Source organism: Ogataea haglerorum, assembly GCF_019207285.1.
Source record: "Ogataea haglerorum isolate 81-453-3 chromosome Unknown 81-453-3_NODE_6_length_583072_cov_95.821986, whole genome shotgun sequence".
Taxonomy (NCBI): domain Eukaryota; kingdom Fungi; phylum Ascomycota; class Pichiomycetes; order Pichiales; family Pichiaceae; genus Ogataea; species Ogataea haglerorum.
Window position 1 is genome coordinate 426417 of NW_025065156.1, and position 25943 is coordinate 452359.

At 47.4% G+C, this 25943-nt stretch overlaps 21 protein-coding genes across 21 annotated transcripts; 10 read left to right on the forward strand and 11 right to left on the reverse strand.

Moving 5' to 3' along the window:
• Position 1: 1 nt before the first annotated feature.
• On the reverse strand, positions 2–1342 carry KL911_002562 (uncharacterized protein; the record flags this gene model as incomplete). Its single annotated transcript, XM_043197645.1, has 1 exon — positions 2–1342. One exon carries the CDS (start codon positions 1340–1342, stop codon positions 2–4), a length of 1341 nt encoding a protein of 446 aa, XP_043054842.1.
• An 88-nt stretch (positions 1343–1430) lies between these two features.
• On the forward strand, positions 1431–2477 carry KL911_002563 (uncharacterized protein; the record flags this gene model as incomplete). The annotated part of the gene is made up of 1 exon (XM_043197646.1): positions 1431–2477. The coding sequence occupies one exon, from the start codon at positions 1431–1433 to the stop codon at positions 2475–2477; it is 1047 nt and encodes a 348-aa protein (XP_043054843.1).
• Positions 2478–2494: 17 nt separating this feature from the next.
• KL911_002564 (uncharacterized protein) lies at positions 2495–3118 on the reverse strand (the record flags this gene model as incomplete). Its single annotated transcript, XM_043197647.1, has 1 exon — positions 2495–3118. One exon carries the CDS (start codon positions 3116–3118, stop codon positions 2495–2497), a length of 624 nt encoding a protein of 207 aa, XP_043054844.1.
• A 152-nt stretch (positions 3119–3270) lies between these two features.
• On the forward strand, positions 3271–4212 carry KL911_002565 (uncharacterized protein; the record flags this gene model as incomplete). Its single annotated transcript, XM_043197648.1, has 1 exon — positions 3271–4212. The coding sequence occupies one exon, from the start codon at positions 3271–3273 to the stop codon at positions 4210–4212; it is 942 nt and encodes a 313-aa protein (XP_043054845.1).
• A 37-nt stretch (positions 4213–4249) lies between these two features.
• On the reverse strand, positions 4250–5155 carry KL911_002566 (uncharacterized protein; the record flags this gene model as incomplete). Its single annotated transcript, XM_043197649.1, has 1 exon — positions 4250–5155. One exon carries the CDS (start codon positions 5153–5155, stop codon positions 4250–4252), a length of 906 nt encoding a protein of 301 aa, XP_043054846.1.
• A 185-nt stretch (positions 5156–5340) lies between these two features.
• On the reverse strand, positions 5341–5751 carry KL911_002567 (uncharacterized protein; the record flags this gene model as incomplete). The annotated part of the gene is made up of 1 exon (XM_043197650.1): positions 5341–5751. The coding sequence occupies one exon, from the start codon at positions 5749–5751 to the stop codon at positions 5341–5343; it is 411 nt and encodes a 136-aa protein (XP_043054847.1).
• A 406-nt stretch (positions 5752–6157) lies between these two features.
• KL911_002568 (uncharacterized protein) lies at positions 6158–6469 on the forward strand (the record flags this gene model as incomplete). The annotated part of the gene is made up of 1 exon (XM_043197651.1): positions 6158–6469. The coding sequence occupies one exon, from the start codon at positions 6158–6160 to the stop codon at positions 6467–6469; it is 312 nt and encodes a 103-aa protein (XP_043054848.1).
• A 611-nt stretch (positions 6470–7080) lies between these two features.
• Positions 7081–8334, forward strand: KL911_002569 (uncharacterized protein; the record flags this gene model as incomplete). The annotated part of the gene is made up of 1 exon (XM_043197652.1): positions 7081–8334. One exon carries the CDS (start codon positions 7081–7083, stop codon positions 8332–8334), a length of 1254 nt encoding a protein of 417 aa, XP_043054849.1.
• Positions 8335–8620: 286 nt separating this feature from the next.
• On the forward strand, positions 8621–9250 carry KL911_002570 (uncharacterized protein; the record flags this gene model as incomplete). The annotated part of the gene is made up of 1 exon (XM_043197654.1): positions 8621–9250. One exon carries the CDS (start codon positions 8621–8623, stop codon positions 9248–9250), a length of 630 nt encoding a protein of 209 aa, XP_043054850.1.
• A 276-nt stretch (positions 9251–9526) lies between these two features.
• Positions 9527–9961, forward strand: KL911_002571 (uncharacterized protein; the record flags this gene model as incomplete). The annotated part of the gene is made up of 1 exon (XM_043197655.1): positions 9527–9961. One exon carries the CDS (start codon positions 9527–9529, stop codon positions 9959–9961), a length of 435 nt encoding a protein of 144 aa, XP_043054851.1.
• Positions 9962–9999: 38 nt separating this feature from the next.
• KL911_002572 (uncharacterized protein) lies at positions 10000–10750 on the reverse strand (the record flags this gene model as incomplete). Its single annotated transcript, XM_043197656.1, has 2 exons — positions 10000–10626; positions 10721–10750. 2 exons carry the CDS (start codon positions 10748–10750, stop codon positions 10000–10002), a joined length of 657 nt encoding a protein of 218 aa, XP_043054852.1.
• An 89-nt stretch (positions 10751–10839) lies between these two features.
• KL911_002573 (uncharacterized protein) lies at positions 10840–11385 on the forward strand (the record flags this gene model as incomplete). Its single annotated transcript, XM_043197657.1, has 1 exon — positions 10840–11385. The coding sequence occupies one exon, from the start codon at positions 10840–10842 to the stop codon at positions 11383–11385; it is 546 nt and encodes a 181-aa protein (XP_043054853.1).
• Positions 11386–11409: 24 nt separating this feature from the next.
• On the reverse strand, positions 11410–13419 carry KL911_002574 (uncharacterized protein; the record flags this gene model as incomplete). The annotated part of the gene is made up of 1 exon (XM_043197658.1): positions 11410–13419. The coding sequence occupies one exon, from the start codon at positions 13417–13419 to the stop codon at positions 11410–11412; it is 2010 nt and encodes a 669-aa protein (XP_043054854.1).
• A 568-nt stretch (positions 13420–13987) lies between these two features.
• On the reverse strand, positions 13988–15238 carry KL911_002575 (uncharacterized protein; the record flags this gene model as incomplete). Its single annotated transcript, XM_043197659.1, has 1 exon — positions 13988–15238. One exon carries the CDS (start codon positions 15236–15238, stop codon positions 13988–13990), a length of 1251 nt encoding a protein of 416 aa, XP_043054855.1.
• A 283-nt stretch (positions 15239–15521) lies between these two features.
• Positions 15522–17075, forward strand: KL911_002576 (uncharacterized protein; the record flags this gene model as incomplete). Its single annotated transcript, XM_043197660.1, has 1 exon — positions 15522–17075. The coding sequence occupies one exon, from the start codon at positions 15522–15524 to the stop codon at positions 17073–17075; it is 1554 nt and encodes a 517-aa protein (XP_043054856.1).
• A 748-nt stretch (positions 17076–17823) lies between these two features.
• Positions 17824–18679, forward strand: KL911_002577 (uncharacterized protein; the record flags this gene model as incomplete). Its single annotated transcript, XM_043197661.1, has 2 exons — positions 17824–18066; positions 18152–18679. 2 exons carry the CDS (start codon positions 17824–17826, stop codon positions 18677–18679), a joined length of 771 nt encoding a protein of 256 aa, XP_043054857.1.
• A 48-nt stretch (positions 18680–18727) lies between these two features.
• Positions 18728–19822, reverse strand: KL911_002578 (uncharacterized protein; the record flags this gene model as incomplete). The annotated part of the gene is made up of 1 exon (XM_043197662.1): positions 18728–19822. One exon carries the CDS (start codon positions 19820–19822, stop codon positions 18728–18730), a length of 1095 nt encoding a protein of 364 aa, XP_043054858.1.
• A 77-nt stretch (positions 19823–19899) lies between these two features.
• Positions 19900–20955, reverse strand: KL911_002579 (uncharacterized protein; the record flags this gene model as incomplete). Its single annotated transcript, XM_043197663.1, has 1 exon — positions 19900–20955. The coding sequence occupies one exon, from the start codon at positions 20953–20955 to the stop codon at positions 19900–19902; it is 1056 nt and encodes a 351-aa protein (XP_043054859.1).
• A 213-nt stretch (positions 20956–21168) lies between these two features.
• On the reverse strand, positions 21169–22884 carry KL911_002580 (uncharacterized protein; the record flags this gene model as incomplete). The annotated part of the gene is made up of 1 exon (XM_043197665.1): positions 21169–22884. The coding sequence occupies one exon, from the start codon at positions 22882–22884 to the stop codon at positions 21169–21171; it is 1716 nt and encodes a 571-aa protein (XP_043054860.1).
• A 111-nt stretch (positions 22885–22995) lies between these two features.
• Positions 22996–25359, forward strand: KL911_002581 (uncharacterized protein; the record flags this gene model as incomplete). Its single annotated transcript, XM_043197666.1, has 1 exon — positions 22996–25359. One exon carries the CDS (start codon positions 22996–22998, stop codon positions 25357–25359), a length of 2364 nt encoding a protein of 787 aa, XP_043054861.1.
• Positions 25360–25412: 53 nt separating this feature from the next.
• KL911_002582 (uncharacterized protein) lies at positions 25413–25847 on the reverse strand (the record flags this gene model as incomplete). Its single annotated transcript, XM_043197667.1, has 1 exon — positions 25413–25847. The coding sequence occupies one exon, from the start codon at positions 25845–25847 to the stop codon at positions 25413–25415; it is 435 nt and encodes a 144-aa protein (XP_043054862.1).
• Positions 25848–25943: the final 96 nt, after the last annotated feature.

Genomic DNA, 25943 nt, shown 5'->3' on the forward strand with positions numbered 1-25943 from the left:
ACTAGCTGAAGATTTTGAGAACTCCTGAAGTCGGTTGGAGCCCTAGTTTTTCAAGTTGGTGGAAATAGCTGTAGTTTTTCGACTCCAGGATGAAGTTCCACACCTCGAGATCAGAAGCCAACTTGGCGAGATCGTACTCTTTGATTATCAACTTCAAGAGACTGTGTTCGTTGAACTTCAAACAGTTGACAATAACGCTAGGATCTGTGAGTTTTGACTTGCTTTCGGTTCCGTACTTGGGCGGCCTATTGTGGTCAATGAGTCTCTGGTATACCTTAGTGTCTATAATCTCGTTTTCAAAGCCAGCTCGTTTATAGGCATTCTTCAAATATATTATTAAGTTAACCATTTGGTATATTGGTGTGCTAAAGTGCGTATCGCGCTCAACCAGATGCCGTATCATTATGAGTTTATCTCGATAGTCGCTGTGAATGTAATCTATATCGTGATCATTGTCTCCATCCAAGTATGGGAAGGCGATCGCGGTGGTTTTGTACTGCTCTAGAAGTTTGGACTTGAGAGCATTTTCACCCCCTCTCTTGAGCTCCTCCAATTCCGGGGGTATCTGTGAAATCTGCTCGCCAGATAGAATCAAATCGGGAGACAACATCCTAAAGATATTCGATCTGAATACTGTGCTTTTGAAACATTTCTCGTCTAAAATGTTGATCTGGTAGGCAGACATATAGCAAGTGGGCTCCTCCAGGGGGAGCTCGGCCCTTATTCGTTCTAGCTCAGTGCGTAAGGCGTGTCTGTCATGGTCATGGTCTACATCGTTACTCACGCGTCGTTTTAAGAATGATAATTTCCGCTGTGTGGTCCGTATCGATGTGAAATATTTGCGCTTTATGGTTTCGTATGCTAAGTTGTCATAATTATGCTCAACAAGTGTGTGAAAAAGCTTGTTCACCTTGCCCAAACTATGAAGGCTTTCCGACTCCACAAATATCTCGAGTAATATCTCGGGCGGCAAGTGTGTTATGTGTTCAATTTTGCGCGGTTGCGGTGTCTTTCGCTGGCGAGCGTCGCCTTTCGAAGGTATTATGGAAGCCGTAGTACACTTGCGCTTATAGTCCAGATTAAAGTCCTTCTGTCTATCTTCGGCCACAAAAATGCGTTTCACCCCACGGTTATGCCGTCGGGACGATGACTTCACGTTTAGTTTTAGTATCACACCGGGTACTATGAAGCCCATAAACAAAACATCGATTTTTTTTTCTTGAATCCGTCGCTTAGATAATCCTTCCTGTCCTAGTAATCTTATCAGGAAAAAAAACCCCAAATCTCGTATCTTGTTATTTGTGTCCGCCGCAATGGGGTGCTTCTCTGCTGCACTGAGCATCTTTCTGTGTATCATAGCTGCTATTTTGACGGTCGATTGCTTTAGTCCTCAGCTGGAGCAGTATGTCGAGTCTTATCAGAAAACGTGGATGCGTACATCTGTGAGACATCTGTACAATATCTGCCAACGTGTTACTGGTGCACTGCTCTGGTATGGTAGAGCCTTACTGGGAATGAAAGTTCGCGGCAGATATGGTGGAACTGTGGACTATCTTTTGGTATATCCAATCAAAGCCGTATCAACTGGACTGAAAGTGGAAGAGTGGGAGCTGGATCATTATGGGCTCAAACACGACAGACAGTATGTTATATGTAAGTACGACACGATCAAGGAGTGTTACATGCCAATATTACTCAAAGAAGTCCCTAAACTTTCATCGGTCCATGTATCGCTTGGCGATGGGAGCTTCAAGTTCGAATACCATAGCACGGCTACAGATGAAAAGGCGGTGTTTTATCTCCCAATGAATGTGACGGACGACTATGTGGAACAGCACAGCTCTTTCGGAACTGAACTAAAGCCGATCAGCTTGTGGCTGGCCACTCTACAGGGCTATATCTTGGATAAAGCTCTGGATCCCGAATTTATTGCCAGTATGGGATTACCCAAAGAGGCTGTACTGGTTTATTCTCCGAACGGCAAAGCCTGCAAGGTGGGAGCGCCAAAGAACGTTGACAGAAAAACGCTATTCCATGATTACTACCCGATGCTCATGACTTCTCAGGAGAGCTACGAAGAGGTCAAACGAAATGCTGGGGAGAAGGGAAAGTACGTTCGAATGGAAGCGTTCCGTCCGAACTTGGTTATCAGAGATGTTGACAAGCCTTTTGCAGAGGATTTCTACCACAAATTTGATATCGTGGGAAAGGATTCGCGTATTCGCTTCACTGGTGCATTAAAGTGCATTAGATGTACCATTCCCAACATCGACGTTTCCAATGGAACAATGGACAAACATGGCACCATTAGTAAGACGATGTCGAAATATAGACGCGTGGACGAAGCGAATCCTTATAAGAGCTGTTTTGGAATGTACGTGATCCAGCACGAAAAGAATTTCGTCATCAGAAAGGGAAACAAGTTGGACATTCTACAGAAAAAGGCCATGAAAATGGATGAAAACCCGTTCTATTAAACATTTCTGACGTTCCTCTATAGTTTACAGTCATCGCCTCCGTAATTTATAGCCTTCCCACCCGTGTGCAATACTCTATCCAATGCCTGTCGGTCCATGTCCTTTATAATAACGTGAATATGAGGAACCGACTTCACGCTTTGTAATTTTGCCCAATTTTTAAACCATGCAATATGATCTCTAGGTATGTTCAGCCAGTTACAAAATGTCTCGTTGATGTACTTCTCTATCAAGAGTTTATCCTTTGCTGATATGTCTCCCATTGGGGAGTTCGGGTCCGGCGGCAATGGAAATTTCACCCATACGCAAAGGTGTTCAATGCCGGGCTCCAGATGATAAGGATACGAGTTTGGTATTATAGTCATGTCCTGCGCATTGGCGAACGGGCGCTTATCCACCGGCTTCACGACAGTCTCCAGTAGTTCGCGCGAAGGAGTGTCCAGCGGCGTATCCTCCGGGACCCAGTGCAATTCATGCGAAAGAATATAAGTCACCATATCTATTCCCTTATCTCTGAAGTACTGTTTGTGGGCATTGTACTTTTCCATAACCTCTGGCGATCTTGTTAGCTTGTCGAGCTCGCCACTGTTGACGCGCTTTCTTACAAGCTCGAACGACATTGGCTCCTCTGAGACAGACATGGTAGCCGATCTATGGGAACAAAATCAGTTTAGTGTATACAAAATAATATTTTATCTAGCAATTTCTGGAAAAGATGGGGTATTTTAGGGAATGGAATATAAAATAAGGTTCAATATTATCTCCTTATTATTTCTCTCAACGATTTATGAGCATGGACCAGATCATTCAACAATATCTACGGGATATTATCAACGAGCAGGGTTACAGACCTCATTCGGCTAGATCAGCCTACTACATTCAGCCGCAATATCCATTTGGCACTGGGTACAGAAGGGGATATCCGCAGGTGCCGGTGTATTACCCATACGAGGAATATGAAGACGACGCGGATGCTGCTGAGGATGAAAGCTCCAATGATGATGAGAGTGCTCAATATAGGCTAGAAGATTTAATTGGTCCATATTTTACGAGAAAGCTCACCAGACCTGGAAAGAGAGACGGACAGTTCGTTGTCAAACAGAGCTCGCAAACGCCTAGGGAGAAAAGTTCCAGAGACGCAGCTGCAGCCCCTACAGGCAAGATAGCTCCACCGTCAGCAGCTGAACAGCAGCAGGTTTCAGAAACTTCTCCAAAGGAACCAAAATTGAAGAGAAGAAGCTCGACCACGCTCAATATGCACGCTAAACATAACGAACCAAAGATCGATCCCCTTCAGATCTCTGCACCGCAGTTGAAGACTAATTTACCCTTCTCTCCGGCTGTCAATGTTTACGACTTCCCTGATAATTACATCATTGCCCTAGCTTTGCCAGGTGTGTCCAAAGAGTTTGTTGATATTGAGTTCCATCCTACGTCTTCGGAGCTAGTTGTGAAAGGTGAGCTGAAAAACAAGTATTTATCCGACGACTCCACGGTGGATAATTCCAAGATCCTGCGGGTTTCTGAGCAGCGCTTCGGCTCATTTGAGCGGGTGATCAAGCTACCGTCAGTTCCTGACGTGAAAGAAGAAGCCATCAGTGCTAAATTTCAATTAGGTATGCTGGAAATCAAGGTTCCGAAGTTGAAGGATTCTGAGAAGTTCAGAAAACCAAGGAAGATCACCCTTGAAGAGATTCCAGATGAGGAGCTGGAAAGAGAAAGTCAAAACTCGTAAATAGACATTCATCAATGCATTTTGAATTACATTTATACTAAACAGCATACTTTTCGACGATAGAGTCGAACGTCTGGTTCTTCTCTTTTAAGTCCTCAAGATAACCGCAGGTAGGGTCAATTCTCTTCAACTCGGCGAGCAACTCTTTGTACTCGTTGCCTTGAAGAATCTCGAAAGAAATTCTATTGATCAGCAAATGCGTCTTCCAATCCTTGACTCCTTCGTCCCCCAGCTCCGCAATCTTGTTCAGAACATCCTGTGCCTCCGGAAAATGTAAAAGTTTCATGTTGGAGATGAACAAGCAAAGCAGGTTTTTGGTGCTGACCGTGTTCTCGTTGGAGGAAAGCTCGTCGTAAAAGTAGTAAGCAGACTTCAACGACTCGTCGAAACCGATCAGGTCGTACCACGATTGCGAAAGTGTAAACACAACGTTATCCTGAGAAATTTGGCTGAAGTTGGACAAGATTTTTGCAGCTTCTTTGGTCTTGTTCAGCAACAGATGTGCATAAACAAGCAATGAGATATTCTCAAAGCCTTGTGAAGAAGACAATAACGAGATCGCGGAATCGAAATCCTCTAACGTCACGTAGTAAAGTCCGCCAAGCAGGTTTATCGTTTCGTTGTCACTATTGGAAGAGACGAGGGTTTCCAAGTCCTCTAACTTGGTCTTTCCATTTTTCAGAAAATCTGTGTACGCTTGCAAGGCTTTAAACTCGGATGCCAGTGGTTCATCCACTGAGACCTTAGCTATCTCGGACGCAGCCTCATCGTATTTGCCTAAAGCCAAAAGGGATCTAATTTGGAGCTGGTATGCTCTGTATTTATTCTCCTCATTGGAGAAAATCAAGTCCTCCAAGTTGGCACTTGCCAGATCATTGTACTTGGCAGCATAGAATTGCTGTTTAAGCTGATACAGTTCGCCGCTGTCACTGAAAGGATCCATTATATACAAATTTAGTGCTGTGTGAGTTTCTCAAACTTACATACCTGGCATTTGGTGCAAGGAGTGGAAGGAAATACGGAGTCCAATACAATAAATAACGTTCAACCCGAAGATATCACTAAAAGTATAAACCCAATCGATATGTTACACATAAACCTCGCTCATTATAACCCAGACAAAAACACTTAAGATCTCTCGCCTCTGAGTCTTCTGGCAAGTTGGATATCTTTCTTTTGAATAGTGACTCTCTTGGCGTGAATGGCGCACAAGTTGGTGTCCTCAAACAAGGAGACCAGGTAAGCCTCAACGGATTCCTGCAGAGCACCGATAGCAGAGGATTGGAATCTCAAGTCGGTCTTGAAGTCCTGTGCAATTTCTCTGACCAATCTCTGGAATGGCAATTTTCTGATAAGAAGTTCGGTAGATTTTTGGAATCTTCTAATTTCTCTCAGGGCAACGGTACCTGGCTTGTATCTGTGTGGCTTCTTGACACCACCAGTAGCCGGAGCGGACTTTCTTGCGGCCTTAGAAGCAAGTTGCTTTCTTGGGGCCTTTCCACCAGTGGACTTTCTTGCTGTTTGTTTAGTTCTGGCCATTTTAAATTAAATGCGTTCAAAAACTGTCTGAGCGCAGGGAGTGCGGATGCGCATGTATTTATAAGAAATTGTTGTGTACGCCCGCGGACATGTTTTTACACTGATGTTCATACAGACGTTTACTCACCCGAGTGAGTAAAATTTGGTCCTAATTTTTTTTCGTTTCGCGAGCGAGCTGGCGTATAGTTTTTGTGCCAAAACTGAGATCATCAGCCTCCGAATAGCAATATGCAGCAAAATATGAGTTTATTTTTTACACAGCTCGTGAGGAAATTTGAGACCAGCTAAGACACACAATATGATTGGCTAGTTTTTCGGCTTCTTGCGATTTCCTCATTTCCTGCCCAGTGTATATAAATATACATATATCCTTCTGTGGCAAACTACTCAAATCTATTATCACAAAATGTCAGGCAGAGGAAAAGGAGGAAAAGGTCTAGGAAAAGGTGGCGCTAAAAGACACAGAAAGATTCTCAGAGATAACATTCAAGGTATTACCAAGCCAGCCATCAGAAGACTTGCTAGAAGAGGTGGTGTCAAGAGAATCTCTGCTTTGATTTATGAAGAAGTGAGAGCTGTGCTCAAGTCTTTCCTAGAGAATGTGATCAGAGACGCTGTTACTTACACTGAGCACGCCAAGAGAAAGACTGTCACCTCTTTGGACGTCGTTTACGCTTTGAAGAGACAGGGTAGAACCTTGTACGGTTTCGGTGGTTAATGTGTGTTAGGGATAATTTAATGAAATATCTGGTGTAAGGATTAAATGATGAAAAAACTCGTGTGCTCAAAGCTAGATGGGCATGTTAACTACGGCAAAGCGACTGCTTGCGCGCTCCCTAAGACGCCACGAAGTTGACACATCACTCTCTAAATGCTACGGGGCCCATAGCTTTCCCCAGAAAAAAAAATTTTGCGCCTAGTCGGTTTTCTGCTAATACTGCATGCGTGCGATTCGCAAGAAAAGTTTTCTAACTTATAAAAGGAAAAGAGTCAGCCAGTAAAAAATTTTGTGGGCAAAAGGTTTACTTGTTTTCATTAAAGCAAACCCAAACCTTTAAGTGATCATTTTACCAGTTGGAGACCGCAAGGGAGTCTAATTTTGAACATCAGTTCGCCGCTCCTTTTGTTTAACCAGCGTCAACAACGAACAGATCACAAAAAAATAAGGATTTCTCAAACAAGAGAACGTCAAATTCAGAATAAATACTTGAGATATTAAGTTATTCTCAAGTTCAATTTATCCTTGATTCTTTTGAATCTTACTTGTTTGGACTATCCGCTTGTCAGGACGACCTTTTAATTAAGTCATCGTCTTGTCCCTTTTCAATTATGTTTGCATCGGGAAAAAATTACCTTCAACAATCATACACGGGAGTGTTACCTCAATATCACCAGCGCCATGCGTCATTTCAACCGCAAGGCCAACAATATCTAGTTAACACTTCTGTGCCGCAGCAACAGTATCGCCACCAACATTCTTTGTCCTATTCCGGAGGTTATAACATGGCTGGCTATTATGCCCCGCCAAGTGATTTCTTCCAACAACAGCAGTATCAGATGCATCCTCCAATTCAAGACCAGTCGGCTTCAAACCCAACGGGTGGAGTCTCGTCTGTGTTGGACTATGAACTTGATCAAATGGTCAAATTTGTTTGTTGGCTCAGTTATGGTTTGATGAAAAGAACTGATAATCCTACTCCGCTGTTCCACAACAATGTCAAATCTGTTCTGTCTGCTACTAGATTGCCGAAGTCCACAATTGTTCTTGCTTTGCTTTACTTATCCGAAAGGATGGAGGGCAGAGAAGACCCGATCACCACAGATTCCGAAGTGTTTGAACATCTGACAATTTCTTTGGTTCTCGCCAACAAATTCAATGATGACAATACCTTCCGGAACAAGTCATGGTCAGACGCTACCGGTCTCTCTTTGGAATGTATTAACAAACTAGAGAGAGACTGGCTTAGCTCTATCAAGTGGAGACTGCATTATGAGGATGGATTCTCTTGTATCGAGGAGTGCTGGAAGACCTGGTGCAACAAGTTCCAGGCTACTCCAGTTCAGAGCCCTTACAATGATCCATTTTTGTCGCCATCAGTTATGGACACCCCATCATCGTACCATGCCGGTACTCCTTATGAGTACAAATCTCCATCAAGTTCTTTGTTCTCTTCAAATTCGCAGTTCTCTCCAATGAGTACGCCTTTGAACTCTTCTCCTTATTACAATGATTATCAGCCTCCAGTGCAACAACAGGCATTTGAAAATCCTTATCAATTACAATACAACAACTCGTTGTTCAGCGCGCCTATTCCTGCGGCAGGTGACTACTTCTCATTACAACCGCAAGCCACTTCTAGAGCTGCTTATAAACAGCCTGGAATGTCGATGGCCGCTACTCAACGCTATTATCCTCTGAGCTATCATCAGCAGCAGATGGTTCCTCCACTAATGAGTACCGGTGTTTGCTATGGCGGTTCAGCTGCTGCCAGTGTTTTCTATCCGTCGCAACATATGCCTCCACGCCAACAGCAAACTCAGCATCAGGAGATTTACAATTATTGTGCTGCAACAGCTTGCTAAATAATGAGACATTGTCTCGAAGAATTCTTTTTGTTTTTCTTACCGTTTCCTGAAAACTCAGGAACGGACAGAAGTGCTTTGTTCGAACCTGTATTGTCCAGTGTTCATTTTTCAAATATTTTTTAATGAAGATTAAAAGCTTTATTGATTAGCACACTTTTTGGTGTAGAGGTGCAAATTTCATTTCTTCTATTGCTAGATCAGACTTTGAATTTGTGTCGTTTCGTTTCAATTCATCTCAATATCCCACATATCTTTGACACCTTTTGCCGGCTAAAAGATCGAGATGTCGTTGCAAATGATGATTGTGTTTGGCCTTTTGGTCACCGAAATGACGCTAATGACGATTCTGGTTATGCCTTTGCCCCACAAGGTCCAAAACGGTTTTGTCAATCTGGCTTATAAGTTACTCCAAAATCCAAATGTCAAGGTGGGATTGGTATTCGGGGCTTCAGTGCTTGGCATGATGTTCATGGATGCTCTCAGAACTGCCGTTCCAAAAATACCCGAAGAGTATCGTCCAGGAATGCCAGCTTCGGGAAATGTTCCACCGGTGCCTTCAATGATTGCAGGTGCTACCTGGAGCGAAGTGCGGGCGCGCAAGTTCTATTCTCAGCGTAACATGTACTTGACCGCTGGCGCTCTTTTCCTTGGCATTGCCATTTACTTTAACATCATTCTTTTAAAGAGCTTGGTCAAAAATAAAGAGAAGCTGATTAAGACCACCACCGTTGGCAAAGGAAAAAAGGCTGTTTCTACTGTGGAATACGAGGAACTAAAGCAGGTGCTAAAGAAGAAAGAAATCGATGTGGAGAACTTGAAAAAACAGATAACGAGACTTCATGAGGCATACCAAAACAAGGCCGACGAGAGCGAAAGCACAAGTTCCGCGACTTCAGCGAAAAAGGAGGATTAGATCGATCTGTCTCAGCATCTCCAGTCAGAAACGAAATATATGTATTATCTCCATGATTTGTTTAACGAGGTCAGAGAGATTCCCATTTCAAAAGTATTCATCATGTAGAGCGCTGCTTTGGACAGTCGATCTGTATCCTTATAGATGAAGCGTCCAAAGGTAGAGAGAGTAGTATGAAATCCGAGTGAAAAATTATCAGGTAAAGTTTTGGCTTTATATAGAGGGCTCCATAACCTGTCCACCACTTTTCTGCCTAATATTATCAGCTTCGCAATAATGCAAGGATACGGCAAAAAGTACGATCTTCCACGGCCTTACTCGATGACGCCGAAGCGTCATGGTGTTGATATGCTCGCCCGCAACTACTTCACCACTCCTCAAAGAAAGCTACTCGGCTACATAGTATTCTTCATCCTGTTCTCTCTCGTGATCTTGCAGTGTATTCCGGAACAGGAACGCGACAAGGACTACGAATTGGATCTTTCCGAGGTTCCGGAAATGAAGCTGGTGCAAGAAAGTGACGTAGTCAAGAAGGGCAGCTCCAAAAGACCGCTGGAAGACGACTACAGCGCCGACTACGACGAGCTGCTGAACGAGCTCGAGGAGAAAAAAGCAAGTTCCAAAAACCCGAAAAACAGAGCCGCAAATGACAAAGAGATTATGGGCGAAATAACCGAGGATGTCCTCGTCGACAATAGCGTGACAGTGTAAAATACGTTTCTATACTTAGTAAACCATTCATTCCTACGTCAATTCGAGATTCCGCGGCCCACAGCGTCAACGCGTTCCTGCCAAATCGTTTTACCGGTGCAAGAACACACATATTTGTCGTTTTCCCAGGCGCCTGCACTGCGTGCAATTACTCCGCATAGGCTCTCCCAAAAAACGTTCTTCGGCTCGTGCGAAACAACAAGCGAGCGGCCGATCAGACCCGAAATTCCCAAAGGCACCTTGATAAATTCCTGACACTTGTACAGCTCGCCGTCCTTGGTATTTGCCTCGATAGGCGGGAAGTCGTATATTGACTTGCCCGTTGTCAGCGCTCCCTTGAAAATGTTTCCGCTTTCGCGGATACTTGGATAGTACGTTCCCTGCTTCACACCGCTGAGCGTAAGGTCGACGTACATTTCATCTGGGCTAGTGGCCACCATACGAGCAAGGCCCTTGACAGGGGTCTGTTTATCGGCTTCATCGAACGACTCTAGGATGGCGACGGCAGCAGAGTTAGGTTTGCCGGTTCCGCGGATAATGGCGTCCTTCCCAGTCTTCTGGATAGCTTCAATGATTTTGGAAGGCGCAGCGTGGCCCTTGACCGTGATCTTTTGGGCGTCAAGGTCCACGTCCAACTTGGAGATGCCGTGAACGGGCTTCAGGGCCTCGGTCACGGACTCCACACAGGATTCGCAGTGCAAAGGAACGGCATAAACAGCCTGTCGTTAGCATTGGCTCTTTGCTTGGGCGTTAACGTACCTCAAATTCGTTTTCCACAGCAGTTGGCATATTAGTAATGATCCTAAAAAGGGATTTTTCCAGCGAAAAATAATATTTATTTATTCTTGGGTGCCGGGAGTGTCACCAACGGTTCTACAATGTCGGCATTCAAACAGCACATGCCCCTCGCGAGGTACTCGCTACGGGTGTGCCTGACTTTTCTGTCGTGGGTTCCCGTGGTCTACGTCGTCACAGAGCACGTCGCTTATATAGGGAAGGTTGAGGGAATGTCGATGAAGCCCACCTTCAACCCGTCAGATTCGCCCAGTACTCGAAACCACGTACTCTTGTGGAAATGGGGGGTCACCAACATCAATAATTTGGAAGTTGACGACGTTGTCTTTCTACGATCGCCAATAGACCCTGAAAAAATATACACCAAGCGAATAAAGGCCAAGCAGGGAGATCTTGTGGTGCCGCGGTACCCCGACACTCGGTCGCGCGTGCTGGTACCGGTGAACCACATATGGGTCGAGGGAGACAATGTGCACTCGATCGATTCGAACACGTACGGGCCTGTGAGCACGGGGTTGGTGATAGGCAAGGCGACGTATTTAATCTGGCCATTGAACAGGTTTGGCCCCATTCCGCGGGGAGGAAGAGAGTGCAGGGAGGCCAAACTCCGTCATGGCTACAAGGAATAATCGGATACAGTTCATATGCAATGTCTATTTCTTGATGATCGGCGTGTCGACGTGCTTTTCAAACCGTCGCGTCAGGTCTGAGAAATGGGGGAAATGTGGGGGCGTGGAGGTGAGCGAGCCCACTGTTTTGGACCGGAAATGCAGGGTCTTACGATGCGGCAAGTTGGGCAGTTTGAACAGTTTTTGCGGGCTCTGTGGCTTTTTAAATTCTTCGAATTTGGGCTGTGAGACAGGAGACGTTTTCAGCATGCTGGTTTTTTTCGCGATCGGCGACTCGTCGCACAGGTCGTCGAGATCAATCCTGCTGCCGAAACCGCCCAGCTCCCCGTCGCCGCTCAGGTCGCTGATTTCCGTCTTGGACTCGGCAAAACTGAAGATGCTGGTGGTGCTCTTGGTCGACTCGGCAAAGCTCAACACAGATGTCGACGTGTAGCTCTTGCGCAACGACAGCGGGCCCGGTCTGTCCTGGAACGAGGACTTGCGGTTGAGGCTCAGTTTGGAGTCTTTGCGCAGCTTGTACAGTCCATTTTCGCATTCGTCTTTGAACTGAGGATCGTGCATCTCAATATAATTTAGCGGATAGCAGTGCACTCCATTGAATCTCTCGTAGAATTTCTTGTAGCCGCCTTCCAGGATAACGATGTCCGGATAGTAGAGATGAGGATAATACTCTTTGTTGAGGTATCTGTCCCAAGTTCTTAGCAGGTTGGCCATAAGCGGGCCTCTGTGCGAAGAAAACTCGCAGTGGAAAATCAGCAGCTTGCGACACTCGGCCGTGTGCTCCATCGGCGTCTTTTTGATCACCGACTGGCCCAGCAGAAGCTCCTCCAGCTCTTTTTTCGACGACACGTTCAACGCGCAGTCGATGTGGCCTCCTTTGAACTCGTACTCAAACCGGCAGTCTACAACCATGAGCTCGTCAAAGTACTCGCGATACTTGTTCTTCCCTGTCTTCTTGTCTTCTTCTTTGAAACTCACCAGGATCTCGTGGAATTGGTCAACGTTGATGCGCGGAAGCGTGCAGTCGTCCACGAAAAACGTCGAGACCGGACTTTTGGACAGGACGGAATTCCCTGGACCAAAGTCGACCGAAGACTCGTCTAGACGCAATTTGTCGATGCGCCTGCTCTCAAGCGGGAATCCGTCTCGGCCAAAATCCAGCTCGTTGATTGTGTTGGCCAGCTGACTAGTACCGGCAGAAATAGCGCCTGTGTCTCCTTCGAAGCTGGAAGTAGACAACTTGAAGAGTTTGGGTTTGGGAGCCGGCCCAGAGGGCTGGATCATCGATGTGGCGCGCTGGAGCTTGTTTTTGATGTCGGTATTGAGCTCCATGCGCGACCTGCTGTGCGACCTGCTCTTCTGCTGCAACGGCGACCCGACCTCGTTGAGGCCGCTCTCGTCTTCGCGGTCGGAGTCCTCGTCCTCGCTCGAGGAGGACGATTCCGTCGGGTTGAAGCTATGGTATTGCGGGTTGATGAGCGAAAAGCTCTTCTTGAGTCTGCCGTTCCCTATGATGGACTGTGTTTCTGGAGACACCTGTGTAGGCGGAGGTATGGCGGTCGGTGTAGAGGTGTCTAGCAGAGACTTGGAACGGGTATGGAAGATGGACGACTGCGAGCCAGCGACGAGCGACGAGGACGAGTTTGAGCGGTGGTGGTAGAACGAGGACGCCAGGGAGTCGGACTTGAATGCAGGCAGTCTTTTTCCCTTGCGGTAGAGCACCTTCTTCGCATTTTCCTTGTTCTCCTCACCCACCATGCTTGGCAGAAGAATCTTCTTAGGGTTGGCGGAATGGCCCGAATTGACATGGAAATTCGAAGAGAAGTCGGCCGCCAGCACAGAGCATGTGGGGGAGTCCACCTTGGGCGACATTGTGAGCGGTCTCTTGAGCGAGTTTGTTCGCTGGTGGGTTGCAGGCCGTAGAGGCCGCGATTTGACAGACGCATTCAGCAACGGAGAGTCCTGGAGCTGGGCCTCTGCGCTGGTATCCGACTGGCTGTAGTTGGGAGAGTCGATCTCCATGTCCATGCTCATGACAGTGGTTTTGCAAGATAGATTAATGTAGACGGTATGGAAGGTCAGAGAGCATTTAAAATCCGATGTATCGTATTAGAAATATGAAAGCGCCTTGAAGAATATTTTGGCCTAGTTTTCCGGTTTTCTTCCCTGACAATAGCTACCAACTTTTTCCATGCTTTGGCTACAGCTACATTGCTACCAGATCCTTGAAATGCGATTGTTGCAAACTTCTTGATCTGCACCTCGATGTTTCATTTATTGTTCCGTCTCGGTCCGTTTCCATATTCATTCTTGTCGGTTTCTGCATAGGGTAAGCTGATTCCATTGGAGAAAATATTTACTTTTGCCCAATACAGAAGTGAATAAACACCTACGCGTGTTGTCCGGACTAATTGGGCTGTTTCCGCACAATTTCGCTATAACACAGCGCTTGGCCCTAATCTGAAACGACGCTTGCTCTTTTCGATGCCAAATTGGCACTCGTGCGCCAGACCCTTGACGCAAGCCCATATTACATTTCTACAATGTGCGTCGCACACCCTTACATATATCTTTTGCTTGACTTGCATTCCAGCTGGTACAATTATTTAGCTCTCAGGTTCTCCAGCACCTCCTCATACTTCCCATGCGTGGCGTTGTTGGCCCGCACAAGCTTGTTCTCCCCGCGCGCGTACCACTCCTCCTGCTCGCTTCCGCCAACCTCGAACAGGTTACCCATTGAGATCTCTGCCTCGGCAAGATCCACCCAGGTCTGCGGGTCTTCCTCGTCCCATGCCCCTTCCAGATACTCTATAGCCGTGCGGACGAGCTTCTGGGCCGACTGCTTGGCGTCAGCTGCAGAGACTCCGTTGATTTCCTGCTCCTCGGCATCGGAGTCGTATTCCAGCGTCGTGAAGATGGATATTGGCTCCTCGGCTTCCATGAGGTACGATTGTCCTAGCTTTCTCGCCAGTTTGCGTCTGATGGCCGTGTCAGGCTTCTCGTTCTTGTCCAGAATGCTCAGGCTTTTCTGCATGGCCTGACGCCAAAAAACGTTGTATTTGTCCGTGTTCTTGATTTCGTACAACGGATGCGTCGAGGATAACTGGGTGTCCGGCAAAATCTCTTCCTCCTCCGCCCCCTCTGCGTCACTATCCAGACCTTCGTCGTAGCTGCGGCCAAAATTGTCCACAATGTCCAGCAAGTCGTCAAGCGAGTCTAATATATCTAGCACTGTGCTGCCGTTGAAAATGGCGTAATTTTCTTTGGACTCCGCCGTCTTCGTCCCCAGCTCAAGCAGTCTCGTGGCTTCGTCCAGCATCTCGACTATATTTGGGAACTTCTTCTTCGAAGATTCCAGGTCCATCTGCGAAATGTACTCCAAGGGAATTCTATCCATAATGATCTGCGCTTTAGCAAACAAAAGCACTTCTTCGCCGGGGAACTTGTCCATACCGTTCTCAATCCGCTCAAGGGCATTTTCAAAGTACTCGGCGACGCTTGTTTCGCTGTCTTCTGTGTTGAACTGGGCCAGACCAGCTAGAGACCTGCCGTAAATGGCGTAGAACGAGGGCGTAAGCTCAATGTCCTCGGCCCCACCATTCTGTTTACAGTTTCTCAGTAGACGGTCGCACTCGTGAACTATACCGTTCAGGATCAACTCGCTATCCCTATCAGACATTAACCACGTGAGCCATAATCCTTCGAGCTGGTGCAGAGGATCGTTGGCGTCGACTTCTTGCGGAAGCTCCACAGTCAGCTCGTTCGTCACTGGAGCCTCTTCAGGGTCTGGTTCTGTCTTGCTCTTCTTCGCCTTGGAGCTCTTTCCAAAGCCCAGTGGTCTTTTTGGAGCCATAGTTTGAAAAATAAAATTCTGACATAAATAAAAGTACGAAAAATTGTAGAGATGTGCCTGCTAGTTCGTCGGTATACATGTGGACTTTGGAGTCACAGCCCACAGGACTGCCTTTACAACCCTGCCATTCTCGCCATACCTTCATGCACACAGATTATCCTCCGCCAGCACCCGTCAACGCACTTTTCATTCCCCGTCTCATTATTCTCCGCTGATAGGGTCACGTGACACGTGCAAATCGTATAAAAAAAATCAAACCCCTAAAACGCTCTCCGTGCAAGAGATGAAGTTTCTGTGTGCTCACGAGTGCTCTGGCGAGCACCACCTGATCATCGACGACTCGGCAAACCTATCGCGGGTGGTCATCAGCCGCATCACCAACATCATCGAGTCTGGGGCCAAGCCGATCCTGGTCAACGAGAACCTGGCAGTGCAGGCTCTGAACAGTGCGCTCTTCAACCAGCAGGAGCTTGAAGTTGTGCAGAAGAAGATAGAGATCCGAGATCTGGAGACCTTTGGTCGTTGCGAGGTGGATAACGTTGTCGATCGGGTCTTTGTCACGATGAAGAACGATTCCCCAGTCAAGCGTCAGCTATATGAGCGGTGCAAGAAACTGAGAATCCCTATCAACACGATCAACTCTTCTGAGCTTTCGTCGTTCACCATGCTGTCCACATACAAGAAGGGCGATTTCCAGCTGGGAGTGACAACCACGCACCAGAGCTGCAAGCTGGCGAACCGGCTAAAAAGAGAGATCGTTCAGAAGCTGCCTGAAAATCTGGACCGGATCGTTAGCAATATTGGGAATTTGAAGCGCAGGATTCAGTTCATTGACAGCGAGGATGAGGACATCCTGGATGACGTGAAGGACGCTAAGAGGCCCAGATGGCTTTCGCAGATCATCGAGTACTACCCTCTCAGCAAGCTCGCAGACATTTCCGTTTCTGATCTGACCGATGCCTATGCCAATATGCCTGTGGTGGAACTACAGGACGCTACGAAACAGGGCCGCATTTCTTTGGTCGGATCAGGCCCGGGCTCGCTTTCGATGCTCACGGTAGGTGCCCTGCACGAAATCTACAACGCAGATCTTATCTTGGCCGACAAACTGGTGCCGCAGCAGATCATAGACATCATTCCTCAAAGAACCGAAGTTTTCATTGCCAGAAAATTCCCCGGGAATGCCGAAAATGCACAGCAGGAGCTGCTCAACATCGGCCTCGAAAACCTGCGGCAAGGAAAACACATTGTGCGTCTCAAACAGGGTGACCCGTACATCTTTGGCCGCGGCGGCGAGGAGTACAACTTCTTTGCCTCGCACGGCTACAGGCCTGTTGTGATGCCGGGCTTGACGTCGGCGCTGGTGGCACCGGTCGTTGCAACCATTCCCACTACACACAGAGACGTCTCCGACCAGGTCCTGGTGTGCACCGGCACGGGAAAGAAGGGGAAGTTACCCGACTTGCCAGCTTTCGAGGCGAACAGAACAGTGGTGTTTCTGATGTCGCTGGGCAAAATGGTGGATATTCTGCCGTTGTTGTACGACAGAAAGTGGCCAACAGATCTGCCGGTGTGTGTGGTGGAAAGAGCTTCATGTCCGGACCAGCGTCTGATTCGCACCCGACTGGGAGATTTGATTAACGTTTTAAAGTCTGTGGAAAGCCGGCCGCCAGGGTTGTTGGTGACGGGATACTCCTGCGACGTCTTATGCAAGTTGGAAGAAGGCCAGACATACCGCATCGAGGAGGGCTACCAGGAGACCCATGTGCGGGCGTCATTGCATGAGATAATTGGCGTCCTGAGCGAGGATAAACCGGTCAAACAGACGCATGTATAATTATTAAGACCATAATTTTATGACATCCCCATTTCCGCCCAATAGGGATAGTTTTTTTCCGTCTTCAGAAGTATTCTGTATTATTAAAACGTTGCGGTATTCTTAGGAGGTTTTTAAATTTAGTCCTCTCTTTAACAACGAATATAGAACTATATTGATTCAGTTTCTATAGAAAATGGACTCTTCTAAGATCGTTGCCGTCGTTTTGGGTAAGTGACATCCACCAATTGGGTCTAATCTAAGCTATTTTGCTTCCTCCGCTTGCTGTGTTCTTGGAGAGGGGCATGGGCACGCAGTTGATCATTAACGTTGTCCTGTGTATCTTTGCTTGGTTCCCAGGCATTCTGCACGCTCTGTATGTTGTCTTCTCCTCCAGATAAAGCCCGTTGCTGGTGCACAGCGTTGTGTACCGTGTACAGATTCTATGTACTATAAGACGCCGGAAAGCTGGTATTGATGACCGTATCTTTGTAGACCGTCTGCTCCATGTGTTCTCTGCCCTCCGCTGGCTGCGCCGGGCAGAAGCTTTCGGACTACAGACTCGTAAGAAGATAAGAGATTCTTTCATTTTTACAGAACATACACGCCATTCATACCATCTATTCATTTCACTGTTTATGACTATTCACAGGTAGATTGCTCCGGCCACCCCGCTAAAACTGGGGGACCAACATGTCCATGACGGGCGACTGAATAAGTGCAACGCCGGCCTACGAGTTAGCGACAGCCGCGGATGAGAATACTTACAATGAAGATTCCTGCATTCAGCAGAATCTTGAACGTCGGCGTGGAAGTGAACGACTCTTGCTTTTCCTCGGTTCTTTGGAATCCAGACATGTCGCAGTTGCTATTAAAATTTTCCAAATCGATTCCAACGAGGAGCCAGAAAAAGAGGAGGCGCGCACCCGTACACCAGCAAATAGAGAGCCAAACACTTGACTTCTTATCGCATGTTCTGAGTCAGATCCCGGCAGCAGGTGCGCCACTATTAGTGGCTATGTTTTTTAAAAAGAAAGGGTGGCAAAATATTTAGAATCTATGTTCTTTCATCAATTTCTTTCCCATTAGAGTGTTAGCAAATGAAGGTTACTGTGAAATCATCCAACGACCAAGCGTTCCAGGTCACTGTCCCGGATAATTCCACCGTGGGGGACCTCAAGGTGGCAGCCGTGGTGGCCCTCCCTCCAGACTCTGGAGTCAACAAATCGAAAGTCAAGGTCTGGTATTCCGGAAAGAAGATGGAGCTTTCCAAGTCGTTGGAGTCCTACGGAATCACCCAGAACTCCAATTCCACTGTGTATCTGACCTGTATCGACGAGTCGTCGTCTGCGTTGTCCGACGATGAGTCAGCTGTTGTCGAGCAGCCCAAGACCAAGGTGAGAAGAAAGTCCAGCAAGAAGAGCAGCAAGTGCAGCTTTGAATCGTGTAATTCTGCGCCACTGCGGATGGTGGGCGACTGTTCCTTTTGCAACGGCAAGTTCTGTTCCAAACACAGATTGCTAGAGAGTCATAAGTGCAAGGGTCTACAAAGCTGCAAGGAGAAGAGCTACGAGAGAAACGCTCTAAAGCTTCAGAGCGAACAGACTGTCGCATCCAAGGTCTAGATCATAGAGACCGAGCCCGCGTAATTAGATGAGTTAATGTATTTGATATCATGCGTATTTCTCTAGAGCAGCGAACACACCGTCCCGGACGTTGTCGAAGGTGCCGAACGTTGGTTTCGCCAGTTTTGAGTCCTGCTCAAAGTCCCCGTCTTTGAAAACGCCCGTTCTCACCAGAATCGTATCCCAGTTGTAGGCATTGCCTCCCAAGATGTCTGACTCCGGGTTGTCGCCAACCATGAACACCCTGTCGAACGGCGAATTTGCTGGTGCAACGTTGAGCTGGGGCAGGCAGGGAGGTTTTTCAAAATCCCCGTTCTGGAGATTCTCGTAGAAGTCTATCAGCACGTGGTGAGCATAGTCGTACGTCACCTTGTACGGTTTTCCCAAAGTGAGCTGCTGCAACTGCTTGCCATTGTTTGTGTGCTGGTACAATGCCTGGATCATAATTTTGAAAGCACCCTGGCCGAACCGAGGCAGTTTGAAATCGGTGGCCCATAGCAGGTCGTTGTTCGAGAAAACGATAGGCACCGACGGCGTGGATGACGAGTATGTCCGGCGCGTCCCCAGCAGCCCATCTTCCGAGTTCAGCAGGTCCATAATGATCTGGAAATCGGATCCCATGTCGCGCGGGTCGTTGAAGACCATGATGGAGTCAATTGGCTCGTTCTGTCCGTCGACGTCCACCTTGCTGATCTCCGGGTCCAGTGACCACTCGTCGATCTCCTGCTGGGAGTATTTGTGAAACGGCCAGATATTTGAGTTCGCTCTAATCAGGTCGATGGGCCTGAGCACCTCGCGGAACCCATATTCCTGGGCGACGCCTCGGGCCGAGTCGGCAGGACCACCCACGACCAGGACCCGGCGATGTTTGTTGACGAGGGTGCGCAGTGGCGTGTGCGACTGCACAATTTGCCGCGATAAGAGGGGCGACTGCAGTTTGAGCTTCTGCGAGATGAACTCGCAGCGGGCCGACTCCAACACGCCTCCTCCATTGGTGAGCAGAATAAAGGGCACCTTTTCGGCCTGTAGCGTGTTGAGGGCCTCTGTTGCTTCCGGGATGGCGTTGTGGCCCTTGAGAAGCACGCCGTCAATGTCGAACACAAAGCCCAGAGTCGAATGACAGCGACGAAATACCCTAAACATGGCAGGCTGCACAAATTCCAAATACTAAGCAAATAAATAAATAATATTCCATGGAATTATGTAATATGCGATGCAAATTAAGCGGTCTTAGCGAGCCATCTCTCGTTGCACCATCCCTTGACGGTGAACTGAGTAAGATTAGCAGTGTGGCCATTCGGACGCACACATTTTTTGTTGTTCGAGTCGAAGTCTTGCAAGTTGAGCCACGGCACAAACTTGCCAGACGTTCGCACCAAGGCGTTTGCTCGTTTGTCGCACGAGACGTACTTTTCGCGCACATGGTAGATAGGGTCGTCGCGCGGAGGCAGGATGACACTATTCCACAGCTTTTCTCTTGCGAGGACGCCCAGCTTGAGCTGCTGACGCATCACAGGGCTCATCTCATACCCTGCCTCGTTGAGGTATTCATCGAAGGATTCCAAACCAGACTCGTAGTATTCTTGGTAGTAGAGATCGATTTCGTAGTCGGAGAGCTGCAGATGTCCAGCATTCTTGCAGCAGTAGTCTAAGGCGTAGACCCTAAGGAAATTAGAGTTGATACGTGGCTCGCGGGCACGAACCGGCGAGACGGGAGTATAGGACCTGTGTGTTTTCATCAAGCGCGATTCAACACTGAAAGTTTGCAAAGGGATAGACACTGGCTCTGGAGCTTTAGTCTTCGGTAAGACATCGTCTGTCATTCGCTCATTAAAGTGAAGCAGCCCCGAGTGTGTCGGCAGCATCCTCAAACTTTTGATTGCTTTGAGCAGTTTCGTGGTTTTCGAAGGCTGCGGAGGCAAAATCGGCCGTCTGGAGGGAGCTTTGAGATTCGCAACATCAACGTCTTCCTCCAGTGGGTGCTCATGACACTCGCTGCGCACGCAGCAAGACTTGAGCGACATGAAACTGTTCATGTCGTATTCCGTGTCTGACTCCAATTGCCACTCTTCAGTAGAAAACTCTTCGAGCGAGTCGTTGGCGCTGGAGGTGCTGTTGGTAGTGTCGGAAGAGAGCGAGTCTAGCGAACCAGCGGACCGGTGGGACCGGAAACTAGTGGCCTGTTTGCTGAGCAGGAGACATTGCAAAGACGGCGTCGAGCACAGAACAGGACTTGTGTATGGGTCCAGACTATATGGTGATGACAGCGCAACCATCTTGAGCTAGAGATAGGGCAAAAAATATCTTTCCCTTATTTATATTCAATGTGCTAAGGGGAGTATGGGATGACCGTTTTAATGTCCAAAAACGGCATTTGCGAGCGGAACTGCACTCGCAGTGCCGTTCTGGAAAAATATTTTGCGGAAATTTGGTGGTGTCGCGCGGGCAACGTCGGCAATTCTACAAAAAAAAAAGGTTTCTATTTATGCTCAGTTACGTAAGCGCTGCTGGGCTTCGCCAATGGCAACGCTCATTCTGTCTATTGATTCTTGCAAACTTGAGGATCTGTAGTCGATTGCGCGCTCCTCAAGCCCCTTTATCTGCTCGTAAACAGCACACTCTCTGTCCAGGTCACTGAGCACCCCGTACTTGTTGGCGATGTCTTTGCACAGGGCTGCCTGGTTGCGGAGATAACCATTCGTAAAAGCTGCAAACTTTTGCTCTAGTCGACCAGCCTGTTCCGAAACTAGTCTGATGCTTTTTAGTAACTGCTCTGCATTGTCCGTGGCGCATCCATTTTCCACGGCTGCAGCGTACTTATTGTAGTCCAGCGCAGATAATTCCGTTTCTATAGCCGCTTCTAGAATTTCTGGCCTATCCACTCCAGACACCTTCCCTTCGACCAGACGGGCCATCTCCTCCAGAACGAGTCTGTCCACTCCAGACGACTGTTTGGCTAAGGCTAGTAAGCTTCCAGGATCAGGAGCAGGGAGCTTCAGATCGGCAATTTTATGGGCCCTTTCCTCTTTAGGAACATCCCGCACCGACACATTTTCTGTTTTGGGTTCCGGCTCTCGCATCGGCTCCTGCTCGCTGTCGCTGTCTATGATTTCAAAGTCATTCATTGGAGCAGGCAGCCTGGCCAACTTGGTCTTCAGAGACTCCCTCGGCTCCAATGGGTGGCTCTCTTCCTCTTCGTCCTCGTGAACTTTGGTGAATAATATAGACTTTTCATGCGTGGCACGATTCAGCTCCTTGGCCGCATCTTTGATCTTTGCATCAACATCCACAACTTCCTGGTCCTCTTCTGGTGCACTCAGCTCCAGCTTCCGCTTCTTGAATTCGAGGTCGTCGTCGTAGCGCTTGGCCGCTCCTTCAAAAGTCGTCTGGGCCTCTTCGGCCTGTCTCCGTCGCTTCTTATCCTGTTTCTCGTGCTCCAGGTTTGGAGCTTGGTTGCGCTCTGCTTTTTCGTCAAATTCGTATCGTTCTCTTTGATTTTGTAGTTTCTCCTGGCTTGTATCAAACCTGCCCTCTTCCGGCTCCCTAGCGAATGCAACGTCATTATTATAATCCATTTGCGTAGCAAACTTCTTCTTGGTGCGAAACTTCGAGTTGATGCCTGCTTGCTTGAGCTCGCGGCGTTTTTGGACAAGTGCAACGCGCCGGCTTTCGGCCAGCATCCTCTCTCGCGCCTTTCTTTTGGCCTTTTTGCCCTGCGTGTTGGCCAGTCTCGCACGGGCCTCGCTTAGCATTTCGCGTTCGTCGTCGTCCATGTCCTCAAAATCAGGACGCGCAGGCTTCGACTCAGGATTTAGGTTCAAGGAATTTGAACCAGAAGCTGCCTGTTGCATATTTCCTGTAAGTCGCAAATCGGAATCATCCAGATTATCATCCAGAAGCTGCTGATATCTTTCGATACACTGGTTTGCAGTTCTATTCATCAGCATGCTGATACTATTCCACTGGTTTGGACGAAGCCGGACAAGCTCGAGCAGTTTTTGGTCCTCCTCCTTGGTCCATTCGATTTTTTTGATCCTTGGATCCAGCCATTCTTGCCATCTCATTTTGCACTGCTTCGCCGTTTTTTTCTCCAACAAAGAGCTCACACGAGCCCATTGGTTGAGCCCATACTTTGAAATCGCTGCTTTGAGAATGGCGTCCTCAACATTCGTCCAAACTCCTCCCTTCACGTATATGGGAGCCATTTTAAGTAAAAAAACGAAGTACAACTTTTATTATTTTCGCTGCCAGCACGGCGCGGTTCACCAAAAAAAGGATTTCCTGGCTTTCGGTTAAACTTTTTGTATTTATGGAGCATGCCGTTATTGCCAAATTTCCGCCCCAAGCATCAGAAGCTCATCCTCCAATGCTATCCTTCCAAGAAACTTCCGCTCAATGAGACAAAACCGAACAATGCGGAGCTCAGCTATCTCTTGTACTATGCCTCGACCAGAAGAACCAAACTGGAAAAAGTGGCCATTTTTCTCAACAAGAAGACCAGATTGGACGTGTCTCACAATCGCATTGGTCATATCAAGGTGACCCTGTTTATCTTACAGGAACTTATCACCAAATGTTCCGATGACTTGGGAATCATGGCAGGTCATATTATTGACATTTTATCCCAAGTTGTTCGAATTAAAGATCTGTCTACATGCGAGCTAGCACTATCAATTTTCAGCAACTTTTGCAACAAAATCCAGCAGAACCAGAAGCAGATTTTGTCGAGCAGCGTAGATTTGCTGAGGAGCTTTTTGCGTCTCGTTTCTAGCTTCATTAGCCTCGGAGCTAACTCGCGCGATTACGGATGGTCCAAAATATCTTTGGACTCGACCACGGTTGTATCTAGATATATTGATCCCAACGTGTGCAACTTTGAAAACGCAAAACTTATTGAGAAGTCCATCAATGTGATTCTGGACAAAACAGACAAGGGAGATAATTCTGTGCGGTTGATGAAAACCTTGACGGGCCCCAACCACGGCAACGAAAAAAAATCCATCGAAGAACTTGCGATCAACGCTTTGAAGTCATTTTTTGACACCAATGCAAAGAAGCAAGTGGATTTGACCACAAAGGCGCTTGTTAAGTACGTAATTGAGCATCCAAGAGAAGTCAGCTGGTTTAATAGACTCATTGAATCGTGCGCCAAAAAAACTCATATCGAGCTGAGATACAGAATTGTGTCCATGTTTATTCTGGATCTGAACACGAGCAAAGACCCAGCGCAAAGAGAAACCATTGCGTACTTGATATCAAATCTCCTTTCGTCGCAGGACGTCAACATGGTTGGATTGCCGGTGAAGGAAATACTGAGCGATATCCTAAGATTTCAAAGAGAGGCCGTCATTTCCAAACATCCCACCTCGCTCAGCAATGGTTACATTGAGATTGTTCGCAGCCTAGGAACTCACATCTATTACAATGACCAAATAAATGATATGCTGGAGGAAGTCCAGAAAATTTACTACCAGATCATGAACATGAGCGAAAGCTTTACTCAAGCGTCCGAATTTGTGGAGATCTCGGATATTTACATTTCTAACATTAAAGGCATTTTCCAGAGCGTGCATGGAGACAGTCTTATTGATTATAAAAGATCTCCGTATCGTGTCAGCATATTCAATTTCTTGTTTTACACAATAGATTTCAAAAATGTTCCGTCGTTTGTTAGTCCGGAAGCAAAGGTGGGAGTCCAAGTGAAGTGGTTCCAGCTGATTGATAACTTCTTCTCGTTTGAAGCCGACTCAAAACTGTTTTCTAGACCGAACTATGAAAGCTGCATCAGCAACAAAACGGACAATGCTCTGCTGCTACTCCTCAATTCAATTGGAACCATTGCAACCAATTTAACTACTGAATTAAATGTTCAGATCTACAAAACACTTATACAACTGGTTCACACAATGAAGACAAACTTTGTGGTGAACTACCTCAACTTTGTTTCGGAGTGGTTCGCTTCCCCGGAGGACTTCAAATTTTCACTCAACTGGCTGGTACTTTCTGAAATTGCTAGGGTGTATGATTTGCAGGAGCTGTCACAGATCGCTGCCTCCAAAATACATGCCTTGGTTGCGTCGGGATTGTGGTACAAAGAGTTTCCAGCCATCACCGAAGAGGACACCTTCGTCAAAGAAACAGATTTTGGCCTCTCCTCCCGAGAGCTCATCACCCAGCTTACTGTAAACCCGGAACTCAAGACGTGGCTCTATGCAGCCGGATACGAGGAAGCTAGTCCCGAGAAACTACCCGTCGTTATCAGAACGTCTCCCAAAATGCTCCTCAGCCAAACCACCACCGCTACGGACTCGATTCTCAACCACTCCTCGTCGTCCATAGTGCTTCCAAACGACTCTCTGCCTCGTTCTGCTGCGGGATCTATCGGTAACGGCTCGCTCTTCCACTACTCCACTGCTCGCTCCAAGACATCGTCCAAAATGAATTCGAACTCAACCCATCTTAGAGACTTGCGCTCAATCATTTCTGGCAACAGTGCGGGCCCGTCAAGTAGAGAGAGCATGTACAAATACAGCATGGTCAAGACATCGGCTCCCAATTTAGGGCCGAAGAAAAGTGGTCTTGCATATTGCATCAGCGACTTGGACCTGAGTGACGACTCAGAGAACGAGTATGCAGACGCTCAAGCAGTTCAGAACGGAAACGGTCCGCTCACTGCATAGATTTACAATTGATTGTTTCTAATCGATTCATAACGTACATTAATCTTTTATTATCACTCCTCATCGCTCTCGATAGCTTCGTCCTCATCGTTCAAAGCATCGAACGCATTGAACTTGGACACCTGAGTGATGGCAATAGTGTCCCGAGTGTCCACGCTGGCTTTGCCAGAAGAGATCTTGGAACTGCTGGTCTTGACTTTCATTGTGTGTTGTTTGATTTCCTGTTTGTCGTCTTGAGCGGCGTTTTTCTTCGGCTTTGGAGTGACAAACGAGGTCCAGCCCTCCTCGTCGGTTTGTTTCAGCTCCTTTGGTTGTCTTTTCTTAAATCCCGTGAACGACTTTCTCCTCAGCCCCTGGTCATCGACGTCTCTCAGGGCTTCCCGAACGTCGTCGATCAGCTGGACAAATGAAGTAAGATCAATGCCAGCAGGAAGCACACCGTGGGACTCGAGGGCAAGCAATTCTTCTTCGGTGTACCGTTGGACCATTTCGCTTCGTTAAAACAAATTTCCAATCCTCGCAAATTTTTAATTCGTGTACATTTTACCCGGACCGGAACAGTACTCAAGGCTGTGCGACTAGCA